This window comes from Pinus tabuliformis, chromosome 7 (genome assembly GCF_031772625.1).
Source record: "Pinus tabuliformis cultivar Carrire ecotype Pingquan chromosome 7, CPIR1, whole genome shotgun sequence".
Classification (NCBI taxonomy): domain Eukaryota; kingdom Viridiplantae; phylum Streptophyta; class Pinopsida; order Pinales; family Pinaceae; genus Pinus; species Pinus tabuliformis.
Genome location: NC_142293.1, coordinates 737,557,498 through 737,584,667, shown reverse-complemented (window position 1 = coordinate 737,584,667; position 27,170 = coordinate 737,557,498). Strand labels below are relative to the sequence as shown.

General features: G+C 39.2%; 1 protein-coding gene across 1 annotated transcript in view; it reads left to right on the top strand.

Moving 5' to 3' along the window:
• Positions 1-27,170, top strand: part of LOC149249636 (transcription termination factor MTERF2, chloroplastic-like) — a 257,192-nt gene that overhangs the window by 136,279 nt on the left and 93,743 nt on the right. The window contains exons 3-4 of the mRNA XM_089458742.1: positions 14,252-14,467; positions 14,816-14,923. Coding sequence (XP_089314868.1) covers positions 14,252-14,467; positions 14,816-14,923 — 324 coding nt within the window. The remainder of the gene's footprint in view (positions 1-14,251; positions 14,468-14,815; positions 14,924-27,170) is intronic.

Below are 27,170 nucleotides of genomic sequence, written 5' to 3'. Positions count from 1 at the left end.
ATTCCTTCTCCTAGAGGTGATGGTTTTTTGAGATTTAATAGAGAGCCTGAGAGAAGATTCCATGTTGAAGATCCTAAGAGACCTCATAATGAGACAATTAAAGAACAATCTAACATTGGGAATTATGCTATTCTGTCTAATTCCCTATGATAAGGTTGATAAAATGAATGGGGATCTCAAGGATAAAGTTTGGTACATGTATTTTGATGGTGCATCGTCTAGACATGGTAAAGGTGCAGGAATAGTATTAAAATCACCCCTTGGTCATATTTTCAAGTTTGCCTATCGATTGGAATTTGAAGCAACCAACAACGTTGCTGAATATGAAGCTTTGTTGTTAGGTCTTGAATTGGCAAAGGCTTTAAGAGTTAAGTTGCTTAGCATCAGGGGGGATTCTAACTTAATTATCATGCAAATTAAAAACAAATTTACATGTAAAAATCAAAGGTTGAGGAATTATCGAAATGCTGTATGGGATACTATGGAATACTTTGATGCCCTTGACCTTGAGGCTATCCCAAGAGAGCAGAATAGTTCGGCAGATGAGCTTGCCGTAGCTGCTTCTACTTTGCAGTTATCTGATGGGTTGATTAAGGATAAGATAAAAATGGAAGTTATATTTAGGCCTTCTGTTCTAGATAACTCAGAGCATTGGCAAGTTTTTGATGATGAGAAACAAGTGATTCGTTTTCTTGATAATTTGGATGAGTTTGAAAATTTTCGGATAGATTCTAAGGAGGATGGATCTAATGATCATGAAGATATTATAAATCCTACTCCTAGGAATGTGGTTTCTTTAGAACAACACTTTGATCGGCATGATGCCACAAAGATGAAAGAGGAAAATAAAATGGATCTAGGCGAATTCATCGAGGTAAACATTGGTACCTCTAGGGATCCAAAGATTATCAAAATTGGTAAGGGTACTAATGATGAAGAAAGGAAAAAATTAACCAATTTACTTCGTGAATATCAGGATGTTTTAGCATTTTCTTATGATGAATTAAAAGGTTATAGGGAAGATGTCATGGAGCACACTATCCCCTTGAAAGATGAAAATGCTAAACCCTTTCGTCAAAAGCTTAGGCAAATAAATCCTAAGTTAGCCCCTTTGGTTCAAAAGGAGCTTTCAAAGATGCTTGCAGCAGGAATTATTGCTCAAACGAGGCATTCAACATGGTGTTCCAACCTGGTGATTGTTAGAAAAAAGAATGGTACTATTAGACTTTGTGTCGATTTTCGAAACCTTAATCTAGCATGTAAGAAAGATAATTACCCTTTGCCAAACATGGAGACTATGTTGCAAAGAGTAACTGGTTCTGGAATGATGTCATTGCTAGATGGTTTTTCTAGATATAATTAGGTATGGGTTAAGAAAGAGGATTGTCACAAAACTACATTCACCACACCATGGGGTACTTTCGAATATATTAGAATGCCGTTTGGATTAACCAATGTTGGGGCTACGTTTCAAAGGGCTATGGATTATGCCTTCAAGGGTTTAATTGGAAAGTTTATCGAAATTTATCAGGATGATCTTACTATTTTTTCTAAGGATGGTATTAGTCATATAAGTCATCTTAGGCAAGTTTTTGATAAATGTAGAGAATATGGGATTTCCTTAAATCCGGCTGTTTTTGGAGTAACTGAAGGGAAATTACTTGGTCACATCATTTCTAAAGATGGATCAAGATTGATCCTGAAAGAGTTGAGGCAATCCAAAAGATTCCTCTCCCCCATAATCTTAAATCCCTTCAGTCTTTTCTTGGAAAGACAAATTTTCTTAGAAGATTTATTCCAAATTACGCGGAAATAGCTAAGCCTATTCAAAGTCTTCTGAAAAAGGATGTAAAATTTGTATGGAAAGAAGATGGCAAAAAGGCTTTTTAGGAAATCAAAGGTGCTATTGCAAAAGCCCCTGTTTTAGTTAGTCCTGATTACTCTAAGGATTTCATGATTTTCTCTTTCGCTTCTGAAGATACCATTGCTGGTGTCTTATTGCAGAAAAATAAGGATGGTCACAAGCAACCTATTGCTTTCATGAGTAGAGCGCTTCAGAATTCTGAATTAAATTACAATACCATGGAAAAGCAAGCCTATGCCTTAGTCAAATCTCTTAAGCACTTCAGAACTTATGTGGGTTATTCCAAAATCATTGCTTTTGTCCCACATTCTGCTGTTAAAGATATATTAACTCAAACTGATTGCTTAGGGACTCGTGCTAGGTGGGTTACTAAAATACAAGAATATGATTTAGAGATTAGGCCCACCAAGTTAGTCAAAGGTCAAGGCTTGGCTCAAATGATGACCGAAGGTAATGAGAAAGCTCTTGGTTTGATTTGTCTTAACGATTCATCTTCACCTGAGCTGCAAAGATTAGGAGAGCATGAGTGGTACAAGGACATTATTTATTACTTGTTGAATCTTACATGTCCTAACCATTTAGTCGCTCACAAGAGAATGACTCTTAGATTAAAAGCCACTAAGTATTGCCTCATGAAGGATGACCTTGGATGGAGAAATCTTGAGGGCATAGTACTTAGGTGTGTTGATAAAATTGAGTCCAAGAAGTTAATTTCTAAGTTTCATTTGGGATTTTGTGGTGGTCATTATGCTACTAGAACTACTGCCCACAAAATTTTGAGAGCTGGTTATTATTGGCCTTCGGTTTTTTCTGATGTGCATAAGTTTGTTAGAAGTTGTCAAGCCTGCCAAATGTTCACTGGGAAACAGAAGCTTGCTGCCCTGCCCTTACAACCTGTGGTTGTTGAGGCACCTTTTCAGCATTGGGGTCTGGACTTCATAGGGAAGTTTCATGAAAATTCTAGCAATGACTACTCATGGATTTTGATTGCTACCGATTATTTCACTAAATGGGTTGAAGCCATCCCTGCTAATAATGCCACTGAAAAGGTCATTATGGATTTCATTGAAAATAATATCATTACTAGATTTGGTGTCCCTGCTAAGATCACTACTGATAATGCCAAGGCTTTTAGTTCTTTAGAATTTTCATCTTTTTGTTTCAAGTATGGCATTGTCTTATCTCATTCATCAAATTACTATCCTCAGGGTAATGGACTTGTTGAATCAAGTAATAAAAATCTCATAACCATTATCAAGAAGATAGTAGGAGATAATAAGCGATCTTGGGATAGCAAAATCAAGTATGCTTTATGGGCAGATAGGATTACTAAAAAGAAAGCTACTGGTAAAAGTCCCTTTGAATTAGTTTATGGCTTGGATGTAACTTTACCTGTGCACCTGAAATTGCCAGCTTATCAACTCCTTCAACATTTTTCTACTAATAAAGATGTTGTTCAAAATAGAATTGATCAGATTGTGGAGTTGGATGAAACTCATAGGATAGCTTTTGATAATATATGTAAAAGTCAATCTAACATTAAGAAAAGCTTTGATAAATCATCTCGATCTAGATCTTTGCAGGTTGGAGATATGGTACTCGTTTGGAATCGCAAGAATGAAAAACCGGGAAAACATAAAAAATTTGACAGTTTGGGGCTGGGACCATATATTATCTGAGACATTGCTGGGCCAAATTCATTCCACTTGAGCAGATTGGATGGCGAACCACTTGACTTACCTGCGAATGGCCAAATGCTCAAGACATTCTTCAAAGATGACATCTGATGCCATGGGGCATCCTTTGTATTGTATTTCTAACCTTACACCTTGTCCTTTCAACATTTCATTTCTGTTTTAGGATTAGATTTACTTTTCATGTTACTAGATAGTTAATAAATGAAGAGCTTATATCTTTCATGTGCTTAATGTTATATGATGATTTTTGAATGGATGCTACTTATGTTATATTGTGTGTTGCGGGGATGCGGATTTTGGATTCTCACATTATGGTGCAACAACGTGTCCCCAAGTAGAGCCAGATGTTGACCACTATGTGTCAGTGAATAGCAGTACACCCCCTTTTTTCACAAAAGGGATTGCGCTTGATCGATGTGTCCATGCCGTCCAGCTTTCGTCATCAACCTGATCTTCATGTTATAATGTAAATCCATTTTGCATGTATATGATGTAAATAATCTCAGCAAATCTGTATCATGTATGTAATTGCCTAGGTAAACCTATTTTTTTGGTGATGATCTACATTCTGGGAGGTTTTTTGTCTCACCGATCCATTCTCGGATGGTCGGAAGAGTTTTCTTTCAGCGTTACCCCAAAGCCGGAATGAATTTGTCACTGGGATTTTAGGTGAGTTCTAGTGTTATAGATTGAGTATATGTAAAATTGATTTGCGAATAATCCTAACTATTTGGTTAGGTTATTTTATTACAAATTGCTTAGTCTGCTGGATTATATTTGTGTCGCAGAAATGGGTAGTTTGTGAGGGTCTATTTTAGATGGGTTTTCCCCTTTGTGATGTAAGCGATATGAAAATGATGATAAGTGTCTTGAGGGTTGGAAAAACAATTTATTCCCTCATAGGTTAATTAATTAAATTTTCTGGCCAAAAATTAATTAAAATCCTAAGCTAGAAATTTAATTAATTATAGGTCCTAGGTAAATTTAAGTCTTCCAAAGGCAAAATTCGTGGGTCCTTAAAATTCAAATTTTAAAAGGTCCCAAGACTAAGGTAAATTAATTATTTTGCTAAATTTTAAACCTTTGGTCCCTGGGGTTTAAGTCAAAGTCAAATTTTTGAGGAAATTAACTCAATTTTTATTTTTATTTTTGTGTTAATTAAAATGCATTTAATTGAAAAATTCGAATTTCCTCAAGAATTTAATATTTCGACGGATGAGATTAAAGAAATTTTAATTCTCATCGATGGTCGAGATTGCTTTGACAAGGATCACTCGAACTAGTTGTTGGAAGATTTATCTTTAAATAGGAGGTCATTTGTCAATTGATCCATTCGATCTTTGAGTCTTGTGCTAAGTGGAAGCTCTCTTGTAATCTTTTTATGAGCAATAAAGAAAGACTTTGGGGTTAATTTCTACTGGTGTTACTCTTCGTAGAAATACTCTAAGATGTGTCATTTTCATGCATAGATTTACTTTTAGCCATTGATAATAGATTTCTGAAGAGTGATTTGAGTACAGGTATCTTGCTCAGTCGCTGGGGTTTGAATTAGGTATCTCTATTAAATCTGAATTTTATTATTGTTTTCTCGCTCTATGTCGATGGTTGATTTGAGCTTTGCAGGAAATTCTTGATGCTTTTTAGATCATCAGGTGTTAGGGGAAGTTTTCAGTTGAATCAGCCAACTCCCGATTTGTATTTTCTGAAGAGTCCAACTTGATTTGATCCCGGGCTTATCATAAGATTTTTTATTGGTGATGCATGAAGGGTTTTGGGCGAAGCACCTCTGTTTAAATTTAAAATTTCAAAATTTTTCTGTGCGAAATTGATAAATCCGGCTTTTAAGAGCCTCAAATTATCAGATCTGGGAGCGGAGTTGGACTCACACTCGCCAGATCTGATAGATCTGCTATTCTTGTGCATAGATCTGTAATTTATTTTTTATTTTTTTTGACTTGGGTTTCTAGGGTTTCATTTATTTTTGTATATCCAGGTTCTAGGTGTTTGTGTTTTTAGGTGCAGGTTGCAGATTTGAAGGTGAAGTTTGATTTTAAAGCCAAATCTAGGCCCTGGAGGGTAAGATCTGGCCTTAAGATTATTTTTGCAGGAAATACTATCCAGATTTTTGCAGTCCAAGGGTTTAATTTTAAATTCAGATTTGGAAATTTTTTACGGGTTTCACTGTTAAATCTGAAGCAAGTGGATTCATATTTTAATTAAAATTTCTGGAGAATTTTCATGAGGGTTTCAGGGCTACCATTTTGCTGATTGATTTGTTGGTTGGGTTTTCGTTTCGTTGTGCAAATTTCGAATTTTTTTTACAAGGCCCACAACTTTTTGCTGCTGCCTGGGGTTTTTCATTTTCATTGCTGCATAGAAATCTCGATTTTTTTTGAGAAAATCCTCCATTCGACCTGCGGCTTTATCTCCATATGTCCTTCTCTGCTGCTCGATTTTTGCAGCCTCATTGCTGCATTCGCAGCCCTCCATACCCATCTCGCTGCCATCCCATGCGTTGACCTGCATCCTTCACCCTCCAGCGTTCAATTTGCTAGCTCCTCGTTCTTTACTGCGCCCTCAACTCCTCTCATTGTACTTCCCTCATTCCGCGTCTATCCGTTGCTGTTCGCTGCTTTTACTCTTGTGTGCTGCTTCCTCCATCTGCTGCGTCCTTTCCTCGCCCTTCTGTGAGCTTTGTCGAGCTAGCGTCATTTCCTTCCATCCTCGCTGCTGCTACTTTGTCCAAATCCGCAACCCTGCCATACGCCCTTCCGGCCTTTTGCTCCTACAACTCCCTCCTCCATCGTGCCTCGACCTGCCTCCTCCTTCGAAACGCTGCCGCCGTCGAGTTAAACCTGCAACAACAAAACAAAAACTTTCGATTTTTTTTTTTTTAATGTATTAGGGTTAGTTTGGGTTAAGTGTTAGCGCATTTGGAAAAAAGAGGAGGAGATGAGGAACCGAATCCCGTCCAACAAAATCAGCAGCCCGTCCGCAGCAATGGCAGAGAAAGAGAAGGATTCGTTCTTGGTGGAGGGGCGTCGCATAAATGCAGCAATATCATTATCACGTAAGAAGGGGAAGGGGACCGGGGGATTGAGGTCATGGCTGGTGATAGAGGCCACAGGGAATGCCGAGCTGCTCGAGGTCGGCAAACATGTAATCATGCGACGCGCAGGACTTCCTGCTCGGGATTTACGCATTCTTGATCCCGTGCTTTCCTATCCTTCTACAATTCTCGGGCGGGAGCGCGCCATTGTCATAAATCTAGAGCATATAAAGGCCATTATTACTTCAGACGAAGTTTTGTTGCTCAATTCAAAGGATCCTGTCGTCGCTCCCTTCGCAGATGACCTTCAGCGCCGGTTGCCTGTCAGCTGTTGCATGCCGCCGCAATGGTGCGGATTGGAGACAAAAACTATTCTGGGAAACCTTGTTTTCAACATGTATGCAAAATGCCAAAGCATGGAGGATGCGCGGCAAGTGTTTGCCGAAATGCCTCACCGAGATTTGGTCTCATGGAGGGGCCTGATCTCAAGCTATGCACAGAATGGATTTTCTGGGGAGGCTTTGAGAAGCTTTCGTGAGATGCAGTGTTCAGCCACCGTCTGGCCTTTGCTCGGCCTTGCAGAAGATGGCGACGCGAGCTTCAGAGGGGCCCCGACTCCATTCAAGCCAAACCCAGCGATTAAGATCGCGTGCAGCCCTGCGAAGAAAAAAGAGAAACAGGCACGGGTTGGGCTCTCAGCAAGCTGCGTATGCACCAGCTTCCTCTCGTCTCAGATTTGTAGAGGAAAGCAGAAGTCGGATCACTCTGCCTCGTTCCAGATCCAGATCGTGCTCCTCTCTGGCAAAACTCTGCTACAGTGGGTGAGCTCTTCAGATCTAGTGCAGGACCTCAAGCAAATCCTGGAATTTAGGCTGGGGATTCCCTTTGCATCTCAACGACTCCTCCACGAAGGTAAACAACTTGAGGATCTTTATCCCCTTTCTTTTTACAACATTCAAAGAAATGCCTCCATCATTTTTACCCTTCGTTTGAGAGGGGGAGCTGTTGGACAGTCATCTTCAGCTGCGGCTTTTTCATACAAAGATGCTGTCCATGCTCAGATGCCCAAGAATACAGCTCCACCAGCTCAGGCTCCCAAACCTTTTTTGGTGGACAAACTGGAGGAAACCCCCTCCATTGAAATAATGGATCCATCGCTGGATGGGCAAATCCAAAAGTATGCAGAGCATGGCATTATTTGCAGGTTCAATGGGCTATGGCCACGCACAGCAGATCTCTACCAATGGATTCACTCTAACTGGACCAACAATTGCAAGGTTCTTCTCTGCTCAAAGGGTTTCTTCATTGTAGTGTTTGCTTTCAGTGAGGACTACCAAAAAGCATTAACTGAAGGCCCATGGTTTTGGGGCTCAGCAGGTTTATTCCTCACCCCTTGGTTCCCAGATTTCGATCCCTCTACAACAATCATCACCAAGCTCCCCATCTGGGTCAGACTTCCTAATCTCCCGGCGCATCTATGGCACTTTGCTGTATTCCAAGGGATCGGCAATACTCTAGGCCGCTTTCTAGCCACAGACACCTCTAGAGGGGAAAAGGGCATATACACCTTCGCCAGAATCTGTGCAGAAATAGACATGAGCAAAGGTCTACCTGATCAGATTAATCTCAAAATTGGAGACTTCCATTGGACTCAGACCCTGGATTACGAGAACACAGCCTTTCGCTGCCGAAATTGCCATCACACAGGGCACCTTCAGAGCTCTTGTCCCTCGATGCCTGCCCAAAAGAAGAAAGCCAATCCTAAGCCGAAATCCAAAAGCTGGAAACCTCATGATCCTCCCCCCATGGATGATTTTGATTCCAGCTCAGATGAAGAGGAAGGGGATGCGGAAGGTATGGACGCAAAGCTGGCACAGGATCCGCCCTCGACTGGTCCTGAGGAATCTACTGTCCCACCTAACTCACAGAAAAGAACTCATGAGTCCTCTCCATCGGATTCAGACAAGGAGACCTCTCCGTCAGCCCAGCTCAGTTTGCAAATCATGCCAGCTCAGCAGAGTCATCTTGGTTGGGTCAAAGTTGGTAAAAAGAAAGGGAAAAAAGGCCGAATAGTTGATTCTACCCACGTTGGGTAGAATCCTTTGTTCTGCTCTTGTTACTCTGTTCTTCTGGTTACTTCTTGCTTAGCACTGCTCTCTTCTTGTCTTCTCTTAGGGGCCGAGGTGGATAGTCTATCCTTTCCGGCTGCCCATTTTCTTCGGGGTTCTGGAGGAGATCTTTTTGGTCAAGTTGATGTGTATGCGAAGTAGCGTTACAGGCTTCTGTCTGCACGAGCAGACCTTTTGTAAATATGTTTTTGTGTCTTAATATAAAAAGCTGATTTACACAAAAAAAAAGTGTTAGCGCATTTGGTTTTTGTTTTTGTTTTTGTTATGAATTAGCCTAGCGTTAGGTTAGTTTAATATTTGTTTTTTTTTCCTATGCTTTATATATTCGATTCTGTTTTGTTTTTTGTTTTTTTTTTTAATTTCATTTCACTTTTTTTTTATTATTATTTGATTTTGATTTTGAAAATCATAAAAAAGAAAAAATTTAAAAACTCTAAAACTAAAAAAATCATAAAAATAAAAAACCCTAAAAAAACTAAAAAATTAAGAAATAAGGAAGGGGCTTCATTTTCATATTTTGTGTGACTAGAAAATAAATCGGAATAAGTTTTCGCATTTAAAAATTTTAAATTTTTATGTGGCCTTTGGCCCATTAAAAAAATTTAAAAATTATTAAATCTTTTGATTTATTTTGGTCACATTCTTCTTATTTGCCACATTAAGTCTTGCTTAAGCACATTGAAAAAATCTTCCTAAGGACTAATTAAATTGTCAATTTTTAAATTTCCTTCTTAGTGTCTTTTGGTGCTAAGGACAAGATCTAAAGAGAACTGTTGTGATTTCGATACTTTACTTCTCTATAGTTAAACACGCTTAATTTTTTTGCATCTAAAGATTAACCATTGGAGAGTGGTAAATTTTCCTAGATTTTGGATCACTAAGCATAAATCTTTCAATTCTAGGATCGAAATTGGTTAGCATTTAAATTTCGTGGTTGTTTAAAGTATTTGATCTCTTGAAATTTAATTGCTAGAACATTGTGCATCTGTTGAATATCTTGCATCTATTGAAATCTATCGTCATTGCTTGAATTATTTAATGCTCGTTACATGTTAGACATTTTGCAAATATTTTCAAGTGATTGTTAAAGAATTTTGTCGTGGAATTATAATAGATTGCATATCTTTGTTTCCTAAGCTGAATATTTGTGAAAATCTGCTGACATTGATATTAAATTGCAAAGTGTTTTGTTCTCTTTGAGCTATAATTGTATCAGAAAGATTTGAAATAAGCTTGTGTTTTAATCGTAATATTTTCAAGGGTTTATTTTAAGTCTTCATCCAGTAAAGCGAACATTTAATTTTGGGTAATTGAGAGCTTTTGCGACACAAGTGTTTTCCCTTCCTCAAGTCTAACTTCATCCCATCATCTAGTGCATTCGCATATAAGTTAACTTTGCATAGATAAAATTTACTTCCAAGCATAAGCTTGGTCGATAGACAGATAGATATCCATCCGTCTTTTCTTGAGAAGCCTGTTTTAATAGTACTTAAAACGGTGACCTTGCAGCCGTTAGAGCCACAACTCTCTGCAGCACCGGAGGCACCGGGTATGTTAGAAGTTCAGGAGAGGTATCGTTAATCACACCTTAGTGTGCTTCTCCTTATCTTCTCTCTGCCAATTACTACGAAATCAGGCTCAACACAGAAAGGGTTGAAGGATTCACAATTTAAGTAGGCATTTAACTAAAATTAACCAATATTCCTGCATCTCACATTAAGTTTTAGGATCTGCATTTCATATAAAATAGTCATTCATCTAAGCAACAATTGCTAATCGATTACTTGGTCTTCATTTCCCTAGCAAGATTGTTGACTCCATAAGGCACTGGTATTAATCGTTTAAAATCTAATCAAATCCTAAGTCTTGCGAAATCTTAATCAAGTACTTGATCGCCTCATTGTGTCTGTCGAACTGGTTGGCTCCCAACGAGTTCTTCTTCATTCCATTTTTCAATAGGGTCTAACCTCCTTAGCTTGCTGTAGGGAGACAACTTAAACGGAGAGATTGGGGATCAGGGTGACAGCCCCCGATCTGAGCGTTGTCGTGGTGCCTAGACATTCTGTGCGACAACACGTCCCTTGGAATAATTGCATCTTTTTATCAATTTTTATTCGTCTCTTTCTCTTCTAAAAATATTTATGCTTCTCTGTCTCTTAGTACACAGAAGATGCATTTTATGGTGTCTTTGTTTATGTGATTTCGTGTCCTATATATGTAGATACTATGGAAGGTGCTATTGGTTGGGTATAACAAACCGATCTTGGGTCAATCAACTGGTTTATGAAATTTGATGAAATTTGATTGACATAGTATCCTTCTCTTCTTATTTTATGTCCATAATGCAGGGATTATCATGCCCTTGAAAGGATTATTCAGAAGCATCAACAAATTGTCTATAAACCGCTTAGGTTTGGCTATCAGGTGGTGATGATTTGTTGGATTTTGGGTGGAAATAATTTTTAAGAGTCTCCCAAGCTGCTGAGTTAGTCCATAAGATTTCATTTGGGGTGCATGGCTTCTATTAACATTCTCATATGTATATAACTAAAGAGGAAGTGCACTTTGTAGTTCACGCAAGTTCCATAGTTTTGTTATGCTCTATTTTATCTCCATGAAGACTTACCATATGAGTCGTTTAACTTGTTCTGCAATAAACTTAGGAAAGCTTGCCAAATCAATGATTGATTTGAATCCATTTGCGTACTTAGTTTTTTATGGAATGTTGAAATTGATTTCTTCTCATTCATTTATTTTTTTATTTTTATTTTACAAATTATTTGAATTTACATCTTTCCAAGGAATGATCTTTATCAATGAAGCACCACCCGTATAAGACCTGAGAGTACCCGCGGGTCTTGACGGTTCTATAGTGAGTCGGGTCACTCACATAGAATCCGCGCTTAAGACCCGGACTCGAAGGGTATTTTATTAAACCTGTCTGCCCGTATAAGACTCACGGGTTTGCCATAAGACTTGCATTAGACCTTTATAAGACTCGTTGACCCTCAAAAGGCAATTTTTTATTTTATTTATTTTTTGATTTTTTCTTTTATTTTTTGGAAATGAGGTAGAGGGAAAGGGAAAAGGAAATTGGAGGGAAGATGTTAAATTATGGTATGTTCTATGCTTAGAGCAGTTTACTTATTTTACTTCTTATTGGCCACAGATTAGCAATCACATATACATTAAGTAAAGTGCAGATAGAACATTAAATGATCAACAGAAAACAAGCCAAGACAAGAGACACAAGATGTGGCGGCTAGCTAGGGACAAACCCCAATGCGGGGAAACCCTTTGATCAAATCTTCTTTTATCTTCAATAGTTCAGCAGAGAGAAAAAGTACAAAATCTGAATTTTGTAATTTTATATCAATAGCAGCAAACCCTAGATCAGTAAAGTCAAACTTGGTCAAACTAGCTGAAATTGACCTCTAAAATACTTGGTCAATTTCTAGTCAACTTGTCCTCGAACAGCCTGAAGAAATAGCCCTTGAACAGCCCCAAAAGTTCAGTCAATTTGCAGATTTCTGAAGTCACCTGCAGCCCTAAACTAGGGCAGTCAATACCGTCAAACCAGAGGTCAGATCACCTTGATTTTCATGCCAAAAATTGCGGCCTGCCTAGGAGAGGCAACCACACCCAATCCGCACTTCTTGGAGGTCAACGCTTGGTCAACGCTGGTCAAAGAGATGACCTACTGCCCTAGCATCCTTCTTTCTACATCTTCTTTGCCCTAGGACATCTTCCTTTCAGCCACACGTGAGAGAGAGAGAGAGGCTCCTTTTATGCGTAGGAGAGAGAGAAGATGAGTGAATTGAATTGTCCAAATGAGGAGAATGCTCCTTGTATTTATATGCAAACGTTGAGGTTGAATAGACATGACTGTTGGGCTTCTGAGCCTACATAAGTTTGCTGGCTGACCTTGACAATTTGTCCATAATCAAAATAAATTCATATCTCCATAAATACTTATCGGAATCGGATGATCTTTAGATCAATCCTACACCTCTCGATGAGAGGAATCTAGGAAAAATATCAGAAGCCATAAATAAGGTGATCCACATGGAGTTTGGCCCTAGTTGCCAATTTTAACAGAAAAAAATGCTGTATTATTGTTGTAATAGGCCTTTGAAGGGGTGTTGTCACCCAGTAAGAATAGACTCTTCAAATTTGGTTATTTGATTAGTCTATTTCTTTTTCTTATACTTAGAAATCCTAAATTATATGTTTATCTCGGTTGGCTGACTTATTTTCAAGGTTTCATGTGTAGGGGGCACCTATCTACTAATAATTTTCTTGGCAAAGATCTTAAGGAATAGCAAGTGCCTCAAAATTTGAAGACTTGGGATCCTCCTCGGTTGGAGTACCCATCTTCAAATACAAAAGAAGCTCATTCCCACCTTGCACCAAGTTTCACCTCCAATCCTTCGAAGATTTCTCCAAGATATTTCCTTCTTTTCTTGCACATAAAATTCTGTTCAATATCTCGTGGTTTGATTTTGAAGATTTTCATTGCTAAATCTAGTATTTGAAGGTTAAATTAGCTGTTGTCCTAACAGCAATAAAATCAGCTATGAAAAAGTTAAGTTACCTTGGCTTTTCCTTAGTTGCATAGTGTAGAAATTGATATCTTTCATTCTATCATTTCACTTGGTGTTTTTTGGGTTTTGTATACTAACAATTTTGAGTGTTCCAAAAGCATTTTGGGCACTTTTCACATTGATTTGTTTGCTGGTTTTTAGATGGCCAGTGATCCTAAATGCTGGAAAGATTGGTATGAGACAATCATTTATCATTTATGACATGTATTTGAATTTTGAACTTGCTGACATTTTTTATTTTAATTATGGAATCATGAGTCCTTTTCTTATTCAGTATCTAAATGTTTTGCTTACAAAAATTGAATATGTTATGTTGTATGTTTATAGATATGAGATGATGTTATGAATTATTGCATATATTGTGGATTTTATAACTTATAAGGATTGGAATTGTCATTAGTTTCTTTTTTGTGCTTAAAATTTACCATATTTAATGTTTCTTGTATTTTGATGAATCTTATACGGATCATTCCCGAGTCTTATACGAGTTGACGAGTCAATAGCATGATGAGTCTTATACGAGATCGAGTTGTGCAACATTGATCTTTATAAATGCTTTGAAGTAGCTCTTTATGATTTTTTGTAGAATTAGAATAGTTTCAGCAACTACTGTAAGTGAATGAATGGTTGTTTTACTTGTTCTTTCACCAAACTTAGGAAAACTTGCCAAATGAATGACTAATTTGAATGCATTTTGCATACTTAGATTTTTATGTAGTATTGAAATTGATTTATTCTCATTCCTTGATTTTTTATTTTTAATATTTTAGAAATTATTTGAATTTACATCCTTCCAAGGAATGATCTTAATAAACGTTACAAATTAGTTCTTTCCCATTTTTTGTAAAATTAAAATAGTTTCAGCAACTTGACTCTGAGTGAAGCAATTTTCTTTTCTTCTCTTTCAGGTGAAATACTTGAAAGAATTTGGGATTGACAATAGAGATCTAGGAAGATTGATATCATCGAGGCCACGACTTCTTGCTTGTAATGTTGAGGAGGAATGGAAGCCTCTTGTGAAATACCTATTCTATCTTGGAGTTCAGCGCTCTGGCATGAAGAGATTACTTATAAAAGAACCTTCTATTTTCTTGCTTAATCTGAGAAATAATATTGCTCCGAAGGTATTGGTTTTAAGTTCTACCAAGTCTAGCTGTTCATATTAGACTTCTTAAATTGCCAATTGCTAGTCCTCATCCATCTCATAGTCGTCAATATTTGCATCATTTTGATTCCCGAATAAAGAGATTTCAGGCTACAATTCTTAAGGTGAAATTCATGTCAGCTCTGCTGAATGTAAATGTGCGCAAGTGTTCAGGAAGAAGTGCAGAAGTGTTTGAGCAAAATTTCTTTATATGTGTCTATCTCCACATGTTCCTATGCTGTGGTGGACGTTTGTATACAATTAGATATGAATGAAAAGCAAAGGTAGAATTTCATAACTAACCTTGGTCATCCTGTCTTTTCTGTAGGTTCGTTTTTTGCGTGCAATTGGAGTTTATGATGAAGCTGTTGGTGCAGTTCTTGCTAAATTTCCAAAATTTTTAACATACAGTCTTGACAAAAAAATTCGGCCAGTGGTAGTATCCATTTTCCTCTTTTGTTTCTTACTTATGACATAGCCTTTTATTGAGTTTTTTCCTTAATTTATAAATTATAGAGTGCATGAACATACCATCGGTCAATTGAGATGTTGCATCATTTTTATTGTCATAGTGGCATAAATTATACACCTTGTCATGAGATTTTCTCCTTGTGTGCTAATTTCTGTATTGTTCCGTGGAATTTCTTTTTGCTGAATTAAATCATAGACATTTTTTTCCTCTAATATTTTGATATGCATAAACATAATACTATTTGTTTGGATTTGCTTTCTATGAGATTATAGGACTACTAACTTAGGTACTTGCTCCATTAACAGTCAGGCTTCCTTAGTACTATATCTCAATTCTGTTGTATAGGCAATTTATGTTCGATAGAATCCATCCTCTAGGCAGAGAAAAACATTTTGATGGAAATGCAACTCTTAGATTCCCATTAAGTAGAGCAGTATTTGACAAACTAAGCTAGTGCAATGCAATATACTTATTTTTTGTTTTTCTCAATATGATGTCAACTCTTTTTTATTAAGGGAAACTTTGATTGCTAGGATAATCATGGATTATAATATGTATATAATATCAGAATAAAAGTGGAATAACATTGCATTGGGATTGATGCCATTTTACTTGAGCCAAGACATTGTTAGTTTTTGGTAGCATCGGAAGTGCTCTAGCCTTGAAAATTGGTGGAGAGGCTAAGACACATGATTTCTAAATAACCCAGAAACCGTTTGGTGAAATTCCACTCAGATTGTATTTTATTAAAATAATTAATATTCTTAGGGTGGTTCTTAAGTTTAAATGTAAGAAAATTAAAATATTAATGGGTATTAATCAAAATATGGGTGAGAACTAAGTCACCGGATTCGTCCTAAACCCCCTGCGAATCCCGAATCCGGCGAATCCGACATGATTCGGTCCGGATTCGTGTCCAAATCACAGGACACGTCGTGTTCGAGGGCGTGTCGCGATTTTCAAAAACGTGTCGTGATTTTAGGACACGTATCCGGTTTCCAAGACTCGCTAAGCTCAGCGCAGGAATGAAAAGGGCGTGTTTGCTCATTAAAATTGTCATTTGGCAAGTGATTTGTGCTGTTGGAGCAAAGAGTAAAGCATTTTGGCAGCTTCATGATCAAGTCTAGGCCCTAGTATTGATATGCTATTCATGGTAATGTTAAATTCTTAAAGTAAAAGTGACATTCTCCTTAATCTTCATTTTCATCCTTTTACTTAAATTTTTAACATTACCATGAAATGACTCAGGATGTTTGAGAGTGGTTCCGACCTCATTGGATTTCATATGGAGAAAGTAGAATTTTAGATTTCATTCAAAATCCAGCAGACTTATCAGTTTTTCAGGATTTTAGGATTGGGGGATTGCAATGTTTCCATTGAATTTTGTCATGTATTAGAGTATGGAACTCGTATTTAATCAAGAGCACCAAACCAAGAGCTTCTGAATATGTCGCTCCCGCTCCCGTTTTCGCTCCCGCTCCCCGCTTTCGCTCCCGCTCCCAAGTAACACTGTTCCTGATGATATGGGTCTGGACACCACTGTTGAGTTGGCATTGGCCAACATGGATCTCAATGATCCAGTGCTAGAGCCTGTTAGATTTGATGACTTAGAGGGGTCAACCTCCATATCAGCAGATGCAAAGGCGACTATGGATACAGCGGAGTAGGAGGATGTAGAGGAGAGTAGTGGGGACCATGATGATGGGGACAGTGATGCTGATTCTGATGCTGATTGATGCCTTGAGGCTTGTATACTTGTAGTTGTTTTATATTTTCTATTTCTATTTGCCATTGGCATTGCACCAACACTACCTATGTAACACATTTTGATTTGATGACTTAATGAGAAAACTACAGTTGTCAGTGTGTTTATCTTACTATCTTGTAGTTGTAAGTTGTCTTTCAGTTATGAATTATGAATCATGATTTAAATTTTTAATAGATTTATCATTTATGTGACCAGTACCACTGACATTTATTTGAATTTTGTATGCACTATGCATGCTAATAGCTATAGATGAAGATCTATGTTTGAAATCAATAAATTTGTATCATTAATTAAAATTTGTGTAAGAAATATGATAATATCTAATTTTTAATATATATGTATATTTTTTAAATATATATATATATATATATTTTTTTTTAATAAAATAATATATAACGTGTCCTGTTCCGGGGGGTCAGCGTGTCCGAATCCGACACCACGAATCTCGAATCCTACGTGTCCCGAATCCCCGTGTCAGGTGACTTAGGGAGAGAATGATCTAGAAGGCGGATCAAGTCATGTTTTAATCTTAGCCGTTGATTAGAGACTTAATCTTGGCCGTTGAAGACTCAACAAGAAAAGTATAAAATGGAGGCTTGGGGTTCATTTAAAAACACAGAGAGAGAGAGAGAATTGATCTAGAGTTCGATTTCTGGGGCTAGGAAGCTGAGAAATTCGAACTAAGTGATCATTCAGCAGTAGAGGGGTAGTGAGAATCCGAGAGAAGGACTTTCCGGAGAATACTGACAGAGAGGCGGAGAGAGCTTGTAGAGAGGCAGCGCAGTAGGCGGGAGAGCTGACGCTGGGCCAGTCTGGGCCCACGCAGCCCTGACATAGAGCCAGAAGGGCCAACGTAGAGCAGAAAAGTTGCCTGTCACGCAAAAGCCGGAACTGTCGGGAACTTCAGGAGCAGTCGGGATAGCTGACGTAGAGGACAGAAGAGGTGATGCAAAGCCTGAAAAGCTGACACAGGGCCAACGCAGAAATAGTCGGGGTTAGCCAGTCTTGTGCCGGAGTGAGGTAAAAATCACTCAAATTTTCCGCCAATATTTTTCTCTGTAAACGATTGCTAGATGAACATCTTAGATTTGTATTCAGATATTTCTCCTACAAAATAATAAACCCTTAGAATTGCTGCACCAGTTTTCCCACAGTGGGTTTTTCCAGGGACTATTTTGTCAAAAAATAAGTGTCCTATGTATCGTGTTCTTTTCTTTGGTTTCTGTTTCATGAGATCAAATATTTAATTAGTGTAGGTTGCAGAAGTAATTTGCTTCAGTATTCAGAAGAATAACTTGATTAATGTATGTTAAAAAATCAAGTAGGTGAACTAGATTCAGATTTGCTGCAGTAGGGGTTCCTTCGAGTGTAGGAATTTTCACATGGTATCAGAGGGTTGATTTTGAAATAGAAAGAGCAGATCAAGTGCTGAGTAGTGAGGCCGAAAGATGCACTTGGTAGCAATTCAAATCCCCTTGAAGGGATTGCACAGTCCTTGCCGGGAAACATATCTGAGGAAATCTTTCTTTAAGTGAGACGATAGAGAGGTACGATTTCCAGTTCATGAGTTTGCAGAGGCAGAGGGAATGACATAGAGCCTCAGCGCAATGCTTGAAGGGCACAGTTTCTGTCGGGGCAGAAATCTACTGGAAAAGAACAAAGACATGTAAAAGGGGAATTTTGACCTCATAGAACTTTCCGCCAAAAAGTTCGAATTTCTCACTTATTGAGCAGCTGAGCAGTGCTAAATAGTGACTAGAGGAGTCAGTTGGATAGTTGGGTGAAATGGTATCACATGGGCTCAGATTAGGACAGGTTGGAAGGTGCTTCTAGCTATGTCATATGGGAGATCAGAATCTTAGTTGTTCTGGAGGAACATGATTTCGAGACCTACGTCAATAGCGTTGTAGTTGTTCCTGCTGACAACGATCAAAAGAAGAAATACAAGGTTGAACAGGGGAAGGCAAAGAGGCTCATTCTCGATGGAGTTTGAGATCATGTGGTCTCACACTTGTAGGGCAAGGATACAACCCGAGAGATGTGGGAAGCCTCCTCTTCTTTGTATGAAGGCTCTTTCAAACAATAGAAGATGTATTTGGAGCAGAAGTTGCAGTGGACCTTGATGCAAAAAGGAGAAGGGGTGAACCTCTATATTCAACGTATTCAGGATACTAGAGACCAACTCGCTGCAGTGGGGTCCACTCCTCAGCCAACCGCGATGGTGAGGATAGCCCTGAATGGAGTCTCGGATGAATGGCAAGTTTTCGTACAAAGCATATTAGGCAAAGAAAAACTACCTTCATGGGAGGAGATGTTGGCGACTCTTCAATAGGAGGAGTTAAGGAGGGACCTAGTAAAGGTCAACCTCAGTAACAATAGTGGGAGTGGCACAAAGATGGAGGAGGAGGAGAACGCAACTCTGGCATTGAAGGGACAACAAAAGTCGAAGCGAAAGGAGGAAATTTCGAAGGTGAAATGTTTCAGTTGTGGTGAGTTGGGCCACTATGCATCCTAATGCAGTGTTCCACGGCGACGCGTCCCCTAGGGTCGGGTGCACGCACCCCTCGCAGCCCTCGCACCCGTGACGGGGGGGCGCTTGGGGGTCTGTTTCCCCACGCACCCTTTTTGGGGTGTCTCGGGGAGATGCAAGGGGGTGCGCTTCCTAGTGTGGGAGTCTAGACTCCCCAAAAAGGGTGCATCTGGGCGTCCCCCTTTAGTGTGGGAGTTTAGACTCCCCAAAAAGGGTGTGTTTGGGCGCCCCCCTTCAAAAAAGGTGCTTCTGGGCATCCCCCTTTAAATTTGTCGAATAAGACCCAAATTAAAAATAAAAAATAAAAAAATAAAAAATCAAAACAATTAAAAAAAATTAAAATTAAAACTATATAGAACAAAAAAATATTAAATAACTAAAAATCTAAAACCTAGGTTGAATAAAATGAAAGTTAAAACTTAAATGGAACACTCATTTTCATTTCAACGGAACTTGCTGAATACGCTGAGTTGAGCCACTGCCCAGCCATCCTCCTATTGCTCCCGAGACCGCTCTGTCGAGTGTGGACGCCATTTGCTCCAGAGTCCAGCCTCTACTCCAGCCTACAACTCGAGCCCACTTCCGTCGGCCTGCACGTTGCTCCTTTGCCCACTATCGTCGACTTGCGTGCCGTCGACTTCTAGCGTGTGCATTGTGCTACATTGCCATTGCCGTCGACCCCTGTGCTGTGACATTGTGGTTCGTCGACCTGCTCAGTGAAATTTTCATTTTGTCGTTGACCTGTGCCTGCGCCATCGACCTCTAGGTAAACAATGAACATTGCTTGTTTTTAAAAAAATATTTTTTTTGCTAAACACTGAAGCTTGAACAGCGAACGACGTTGTAGTTTTTAATTTTTTTTTTGCTATAACAGTGAACAACGAACAATGCTGTAATTTTTTTTTATAAATTTCTTTTTTAATTCTATTTTGTAATGTTTAATCTTAATGTTTTAAATTTTTAAATTTTTAATAATTTTTAAATTTAATGAAAACACAGTGAACTGTTCACTGTAATTTAATTTTTTTGTGTATACTAATGTTTCAGTTTTTAAATTTTAATAATTTAAATTTAATTCTAGTAGATTTGCATTGTAAATTTTAATTTACATGATGAGATTTTTTTTTTAAACCCTTCCTACAGGGCAGAAAAACAAAAAAAAATTGCAAAATAAATTAAAACACAGCAAGCTGCAAGTGTAAAATGGCTGATTACAACAGCATGAGCAGCCACAGTGACACTGACAGTGATAGTGATTATGATCTTCAAACAGAAAGTCCTCTTGGATCTGAAATCCCATCAACAATGAATGAAACCCATGGCAGCAGTGCAGCTAGTGTTTCTCCCAGTGCAACTGCAACCCCATCAAAGTCATTGGCAGAATATGCAAAAGGGACATTTAATCCAAGCAAATCTCTTTTGTTATATGTTACCAAAATCGCTGAGTCTTCAACTCAACCAAAATAAGGAAAACAAATAGGTGGGACACGCCATTGGAAATGCAATGTTTGTGGTCATTCTTGGGTTGGGAGTTATAGTCGGATCAAGATGCATGTTTTGGGTGTAGGTGGCAAAGGGGTTCATATATGTACAAAATTAACCTTATTGCAAAAATCAGAGCTCTTGAGGATGCAAAGGGCAACTTCTCAAGTAAAAATGTCATGGTCCAAGCTCACCAAAATATTGATGAAGCCACAAGCTCCAAAAGAAAATTAAAACAAATGAAAGATATGCCTCCATCATCCCTTGTTGGGACTAAGGGTTCTCGTTCTTGTGTAGTGGGACTAACTCTTATAGGGATGTATGGTAAGTTGAACCATAATGATATAGATGATGCCATTGGAAAATTTCTTTTTGCCAATGGCATTACTTTCCATGTTAGTCGTTCTCCTTACTACAAGGAGATGGTCAAGGCAATTGCAGCAGCAGGACCCTCATATGTGCCCCCAGGTGAACATAAGTTGAGGACAGTGATATTAGAAAGGCAAGTGGCCAATATTAATGTGCAAAAGGAAAATCTGAGGCAGACATGGGTGAGGGAAGGTTGTTCTATCGTTATGGATGGGTGGACAGACATTTCCAAACATCCACTTATCAACATCATAGTTACTTGCCGAGAGGGGCCTTTCTTTCTTAGAGCTATTGATTGTTCTGGAAAGCGCAAAGATGCAGCGTTCCAATTTGAGCTTCTTTGTGATGCTATAGAGGAAGTTGGATCTACAAATGTTGTACATGTTGTGACAGATGCAGTAGCAGTGTGTAGATCATCAGGATTAATGATTCAAAGTAAATACAGGCATATTTTCTGGACTCCTTGTTGTGTGCATGCGCTCAATAAGGCATTGAAAGACATTGGCAAAATTGAGTGGCTATCTAACTTGGTGACAGTTGCAAGAAATGTGCAGATGTTTATTTGCAATCACCATACATCTTTAGCCATGTACAGGTCTCGTGCGAGGAAGGAATTCCTCAAGCCTACTGATACCAGATATGCTAGTTATTTTCTTTTATTAGAGAGGATGTTGGAGGTGCAGTCAGCATTGCAGGCCATGGTTGTGACTCCATATTGGAATAGATGGGCAGAATCCAAGACAAAGGAAGGAAAAAAAATCAGGATTCAGATATTGGATAACGATTGGTGGACAGATTTTGGTTATTTGATGTCACTTTTACGTCTTGTAGTTGAGGTCATTCGCTACACTGACACATATTCTTCTACTCTTGGAGAAATATATGAGACTTTTGATAGTATGTTGGATCAAGTAAGGGTGGCCATTCGTGAGAAGGATCCTTCCTTAGAGTTCTATACGACCCAAATTCGACCCATTATACAACGTAGGTGGGATCGAATGAATACACCTTTGCACATGGCAGCATATGCACTGAACCCAAAATGGTATGTGGAAAGGACTGGTAGAATTCTTCCCATTGAAGATCCAGAGGTCAAAAAGGGATTTCGAGCTTCCATTACAAAGATGTATAGTTCAGAAGAAGGGAGAACAATTAGGAGATAGTGGATGCAATTTGCAAGTCTCAGTGGTCCCTTCAACAAGCATGATGCAAGGGAAGATCGCAATGATTTAGGCCAGACTGACCCCATTGGTTGGTGGACCATGCATGGGGATGATGCGGCAGAGATCCAACAACTTGCTATCACTTATTTTATCAGATTACTAGTTCCTCTGCAGCAGACAGGAATTGGTCCACATATAGCTTCAACCACTCTATCAAGAGGAATAGACTTTCCTCTAAGAGAGCAGAGAAGCTAGTTGCAGTGCACAGTTATCTACGTCTTGCACATAGGAAGACACCAGAGTATTGGAAGGGACCGACAACACGATGGGATGTGGATCCAAAGGATAGTGCACAGATAATTGAGGAGGATGGACCAGATGAGCTACGACATGGTTTGGTTGGAGTTTTGTTGGTTACTCAAAAGAGTGACTCTGACTCAGATACAAACATTCCCATTGATGGTCCTGATAACTTCATGCAACAGATGGATGTAGAGGACCAATCATTGAGATTGAGTCCTTGATGCTGATTTATCATTTTATTTTCAGTGCTCATTATCCATTTTTACTTTTCAGTTTTAACTTTTGAGTTGTGACACTAGATATTGATGACTTGACTCTTCACTCTTAACTATTTTTGAGTTTGAAACTTTGAGTTATATAAATTTAGTGTTCAAACTTTGAAAATATACTAGTATGTTTTGCTTTCAATTTAGATTCTAGAATGATGAATGATGAATTTAATTTTTAAATCAATGTAGATTGTAGAATGATGAATCATTGAATGATGAATGATATGGATCAATGTATTTGAATATTTCATTATTGATTTTTATTTATTTTTATCGAATCTCATGGTATGTATGAATAATTCAATAATGAGACTTGAGTATGTCATATGAATGATGTATGTATCAAAATGAATGATGAGGATGGATCAATGATTCAATTGTCTATTTAATATTTTTATGCTTTCATTATTGAACAGTGAACAATGAATATGAACATGATATATATATATATATATATATATCTATATATATATATATATATATATTTATTAAATTATATACCTCGACGTTTCCCAGCACCCCTGAAATTTCCCTAAAATTTGAGGGTACTCCCACACGTCCCCCCTCTGTGTCTCCTCGCACCGGAGTCTTGGTGGAACATTGTCCCAGTGTCCTTTGAAGAAAAGAGACAAGGATGAGAAACATGATCCTAAGGCAGCTTCAGCAAAAATTGACGAGGATGAGTATGCCATGAGTGCCCACGCATCTCCAGGAGGGAGATGGGGCGATATTGAGTTGTAGTCGGGAGGACTACATGTGGGCAGGATCGTTGAGGAGTCCACCTCTTGGATCAATTCCTTTGCTACAAGAGCCCAAGATTCAACAGTAGCAAGATGGACTTAGTGTCAGATGATGCAGTGGAGTGTTTGGAGGACAGATGTAGTGGCTTGGGACCAGAGATTGATCGGCGCAGAGCAAGGTTGGCAGCAATGCAGTTGGCACAATGTAGAAGTCAGCGACAACGCAGAAGATTTAGAGGGTCAGAACCAACAGTAGTGAGATTCCAACATTCATTGTATTATGCTGAACATAGTTAAGTTCAACTAATTTTGGATGTTTTTGAATTGCTTCTCTCCGCAACTAAGTTGCAGTACAGATGCAGTGTTAGCAGTGGCAGTGCTAGCAGCATAACAGATGCAACGTTTGAGAGAAGCTGTAGTACAGATGCAGCAGTGGCAGTGGCATTGTCATGGGCAACAGTACAGTAGCAGCAACAACATGTTGGTGGCAACAACAGTGCAGAAAGGAGGTGCTTCAAAAACATAGCAACATGCAAGTGGACATTGTTGCTAGAGCACTTTCCTCGCTAAGAGGGAGTGTTAGTTTTTGGTAGCATCGAAATTGCTCTAGCCTTGAAAGTTGGTGGAGAGGCTAAGGCACATGAGTTCTAAAGAACCTAGAAACCGTTTGGTGAAATTCCACCCGGATTGTATTTTATTAAAATAATTAATATTTTTAATGTGGTTCCTAAGTCTAAACTTAGGAAAATTAAAATATTAATGGGTATTAATCAAAATATGGGTGAAAATTATCTAGAAGGAGGATCAAGTCATGTTATAATCTTGGTCGTTGATTAGAAACTTAATCTCGGCCGTTGAAGACTCGACAAGAAAGGTATAAAATGGAGGCTTGGGGTTCATTTGAAAACAGAGAGAGAGAGAGAGAGAGAGAGAGAGAGAGAGAGAGAGAGAGAGAGAGAATTGATCTAGAGTTCGATTTCTGGGGCTAGGAAGCTGAGAAATTCGAACTAAGTGATCATTCAATAGCAGAGGGGCAGTGAGAATCTAGGAGGACTTTCCAGAGAATACTAACAGAGAGGCGGAGAGAGCTTGTAGAGAGGCAGCGCAGTAGCCGGGAGAGCTGACGCTGGGCCAGTCTGGGCCCACGCAACCCTGACGCAGAGCCAGAAGGGCTAGCGCAGAGCAGAAAAGATGCCTGTCACACAGAAGCTGGAACTGCAGGAACAGTTGGGATAGCTGACGCAGAGGGCAGAAGAGGTGACGCAGAGCCTGAAAGGCTAACGCAGGGCCTACGCAGAAATAGCTGGGGTTACCCAGTCTTGTGCCAGATCGGCCAGAATTCTGCCGGGTGTAGTGAGGTAAAAATCACTGAGATTGTCCGCTAATATTCTTCTTTGTAAAGGATTGCTAGATGAGCATTCTAGATTTGTATTTAGATATTTCTCCTACATAATAATAAACCCTTAGAACTGTTGCATTGGTTTTCCCGCATTGGGTTTTTCCGGGGACTATTGTGTCCAAAAATAAGTGTGTCCTATGTATCTTGTTCTTTGCTTTGTTTTTTGTTTCATGAGATCAAATATTTAATTAGTGTAGGCTGCAGAAGTAATTTGCTTCAGTATTCAGAAGAATAACTTGATTAATGTATGTTAAAAAATTAAGTAGGTGAACTAGATTTGGATTTGCTGCAGTAGGGGTTCCTTCGAGTGTAGGAATTTTCACAGGGTATGAGAGGGTTGATTTTGAAACAGGAAGAGCAAATCAATTGTTGAGCAGTGAGGCCGAAAGCTGCAGTTGGCAGCAATTCGAATCCCCTTGAAGGGATTGCATAGTCCTTGCCGGGAAACAGATCCACGGAAATCTCTCTCTGAGTGAGACGACAGAGAGGTACGATTTCCAGTTCGTGAGTTTGCAGAGGCAAGGGGAATGACGTAGAGCCTCAACGCAAGGGCGCAATTTCTGCCGGGGCAGAAATCCGCTGTAAAAGAACGAAGACACATAGAAGGGGAATTTTCTCCTTAGAGAACTTTCCGCCAGAAAGTTCAAATTTCTCACTTGCTGAGCAACGGAGCAGTGCTAAGCAGTGACTAGAGGAGTCAGTTGGATAGTTGGGTGAAATGGCATTGCATGGGCTCAGAGATCAAGATAGGTTGGAAGGTGCTTCTAGCTATGTCATATGGAAGACCAGAATCCTAGCTGTTTTGGAGGAACATGATCATGAGACCTACATCAATAGCATTGTAGTTGTTCCTACTGGCAACGATCAAAAGAAGAAATATGTGGCCGAATAGGGGAAGGCAAAGAGGCTCATTCTCGATGGAGTTCGAGATCATGTGGTCTCACACTTGCAGGGCAAGGATACAACTTGCGAGATATGGGAAGCCTTGTCTTCTTTGTATGAAGGATCTTTTGAACAACAGAAGATGTATTTGGAGAAGAGGTTGCAGTGGACTTTGATGCAAAAAGGAGAAGGGGTGAACCTCTATCTTTAGCGTCTTCAGGACACTAGAGACCAGCTTGCTGCAGTGGGGTCCACTCCTTAGCCAACCGTGATGGTGAAGATAGCCCTGAATGGAGTCTCGGATGAATGGCAAGTTTTTGTCCAAAGCATATTGGGTAGAGAAAAACTACCTTCATGGGAGGAGATGTCAGCAGCTCTTCAATAGAAGGAGTTAAGGAGGGACCTAGTGAAGGTCAACCTTAGTGGCAGTAGTGGGAGTGGCACAAATTCGAAGGAGGTGGAGGAGAACGCAACTCTAGCATCGAAGGGACAACGGAAGTCGAAGTGAAAGAAGGACATTTTGAAGGTGAAATGTTTCAGTTGTGGTGAGTTGGGCCACTATGCATCCCAGTGTCCTTTGAAGAAAAAGGACAAGGATGAGGAAACATGATCCTAAGGCGGCTTCAACAAAGATTGATTAGGATGAGTATGCCATGAGTGCCAATGCATCACCAGGAGGGAGATAGGGCGATATTGAGCTGTAGTCGGGAGGACTACATGTGGGTAGGATCCTTGAGGAGTCCACCTCTTGGATCAATTCCTTTGCTAAGGGAGCCCAAGATTGAACAGTAGCAAGATGGACTTAGTGCCAGATGATGCAGTGGAGTGTTTGGAGGACAAATGTAGTGGCTTGGGACTAAAGATTGATCAGCGCAGAGCAAGGTTGGCAGCAGTGTAGTTGGCACAATGCAGAAGTCAGTAGCAACGTAGAAGATTCAAAGGGTCAGAACCAGCAGCAGTTAGATTCCAACATTCATTGTATTATGCTGAACATAGTTAAGTTCAACTAATTTTGGATGTTTTTGAATTGCTTCTCTCCGCAACTGAGTTACAGTACAGATGCAGTGTTAGCAGTGGCAGTGCTAGCAGCATAACAGATGCAGCGTTTGAGAGGGAGTTGCAGTACAGATGCAACAGAGGCAGTGGCAGTGTCATGCGCAGTAGTACAGTAGCAACAACAACATAGTGTTGGTGGCAGCAACAGTGCAGAAAGGAGGTGCTTCAGAAATAGAGCGGCATGTAGGTGGACATTGTTGCTAGAGCACTTTCCTCACTAAGAGGGAGTGTTAGTTTTTGGTAGTATCGG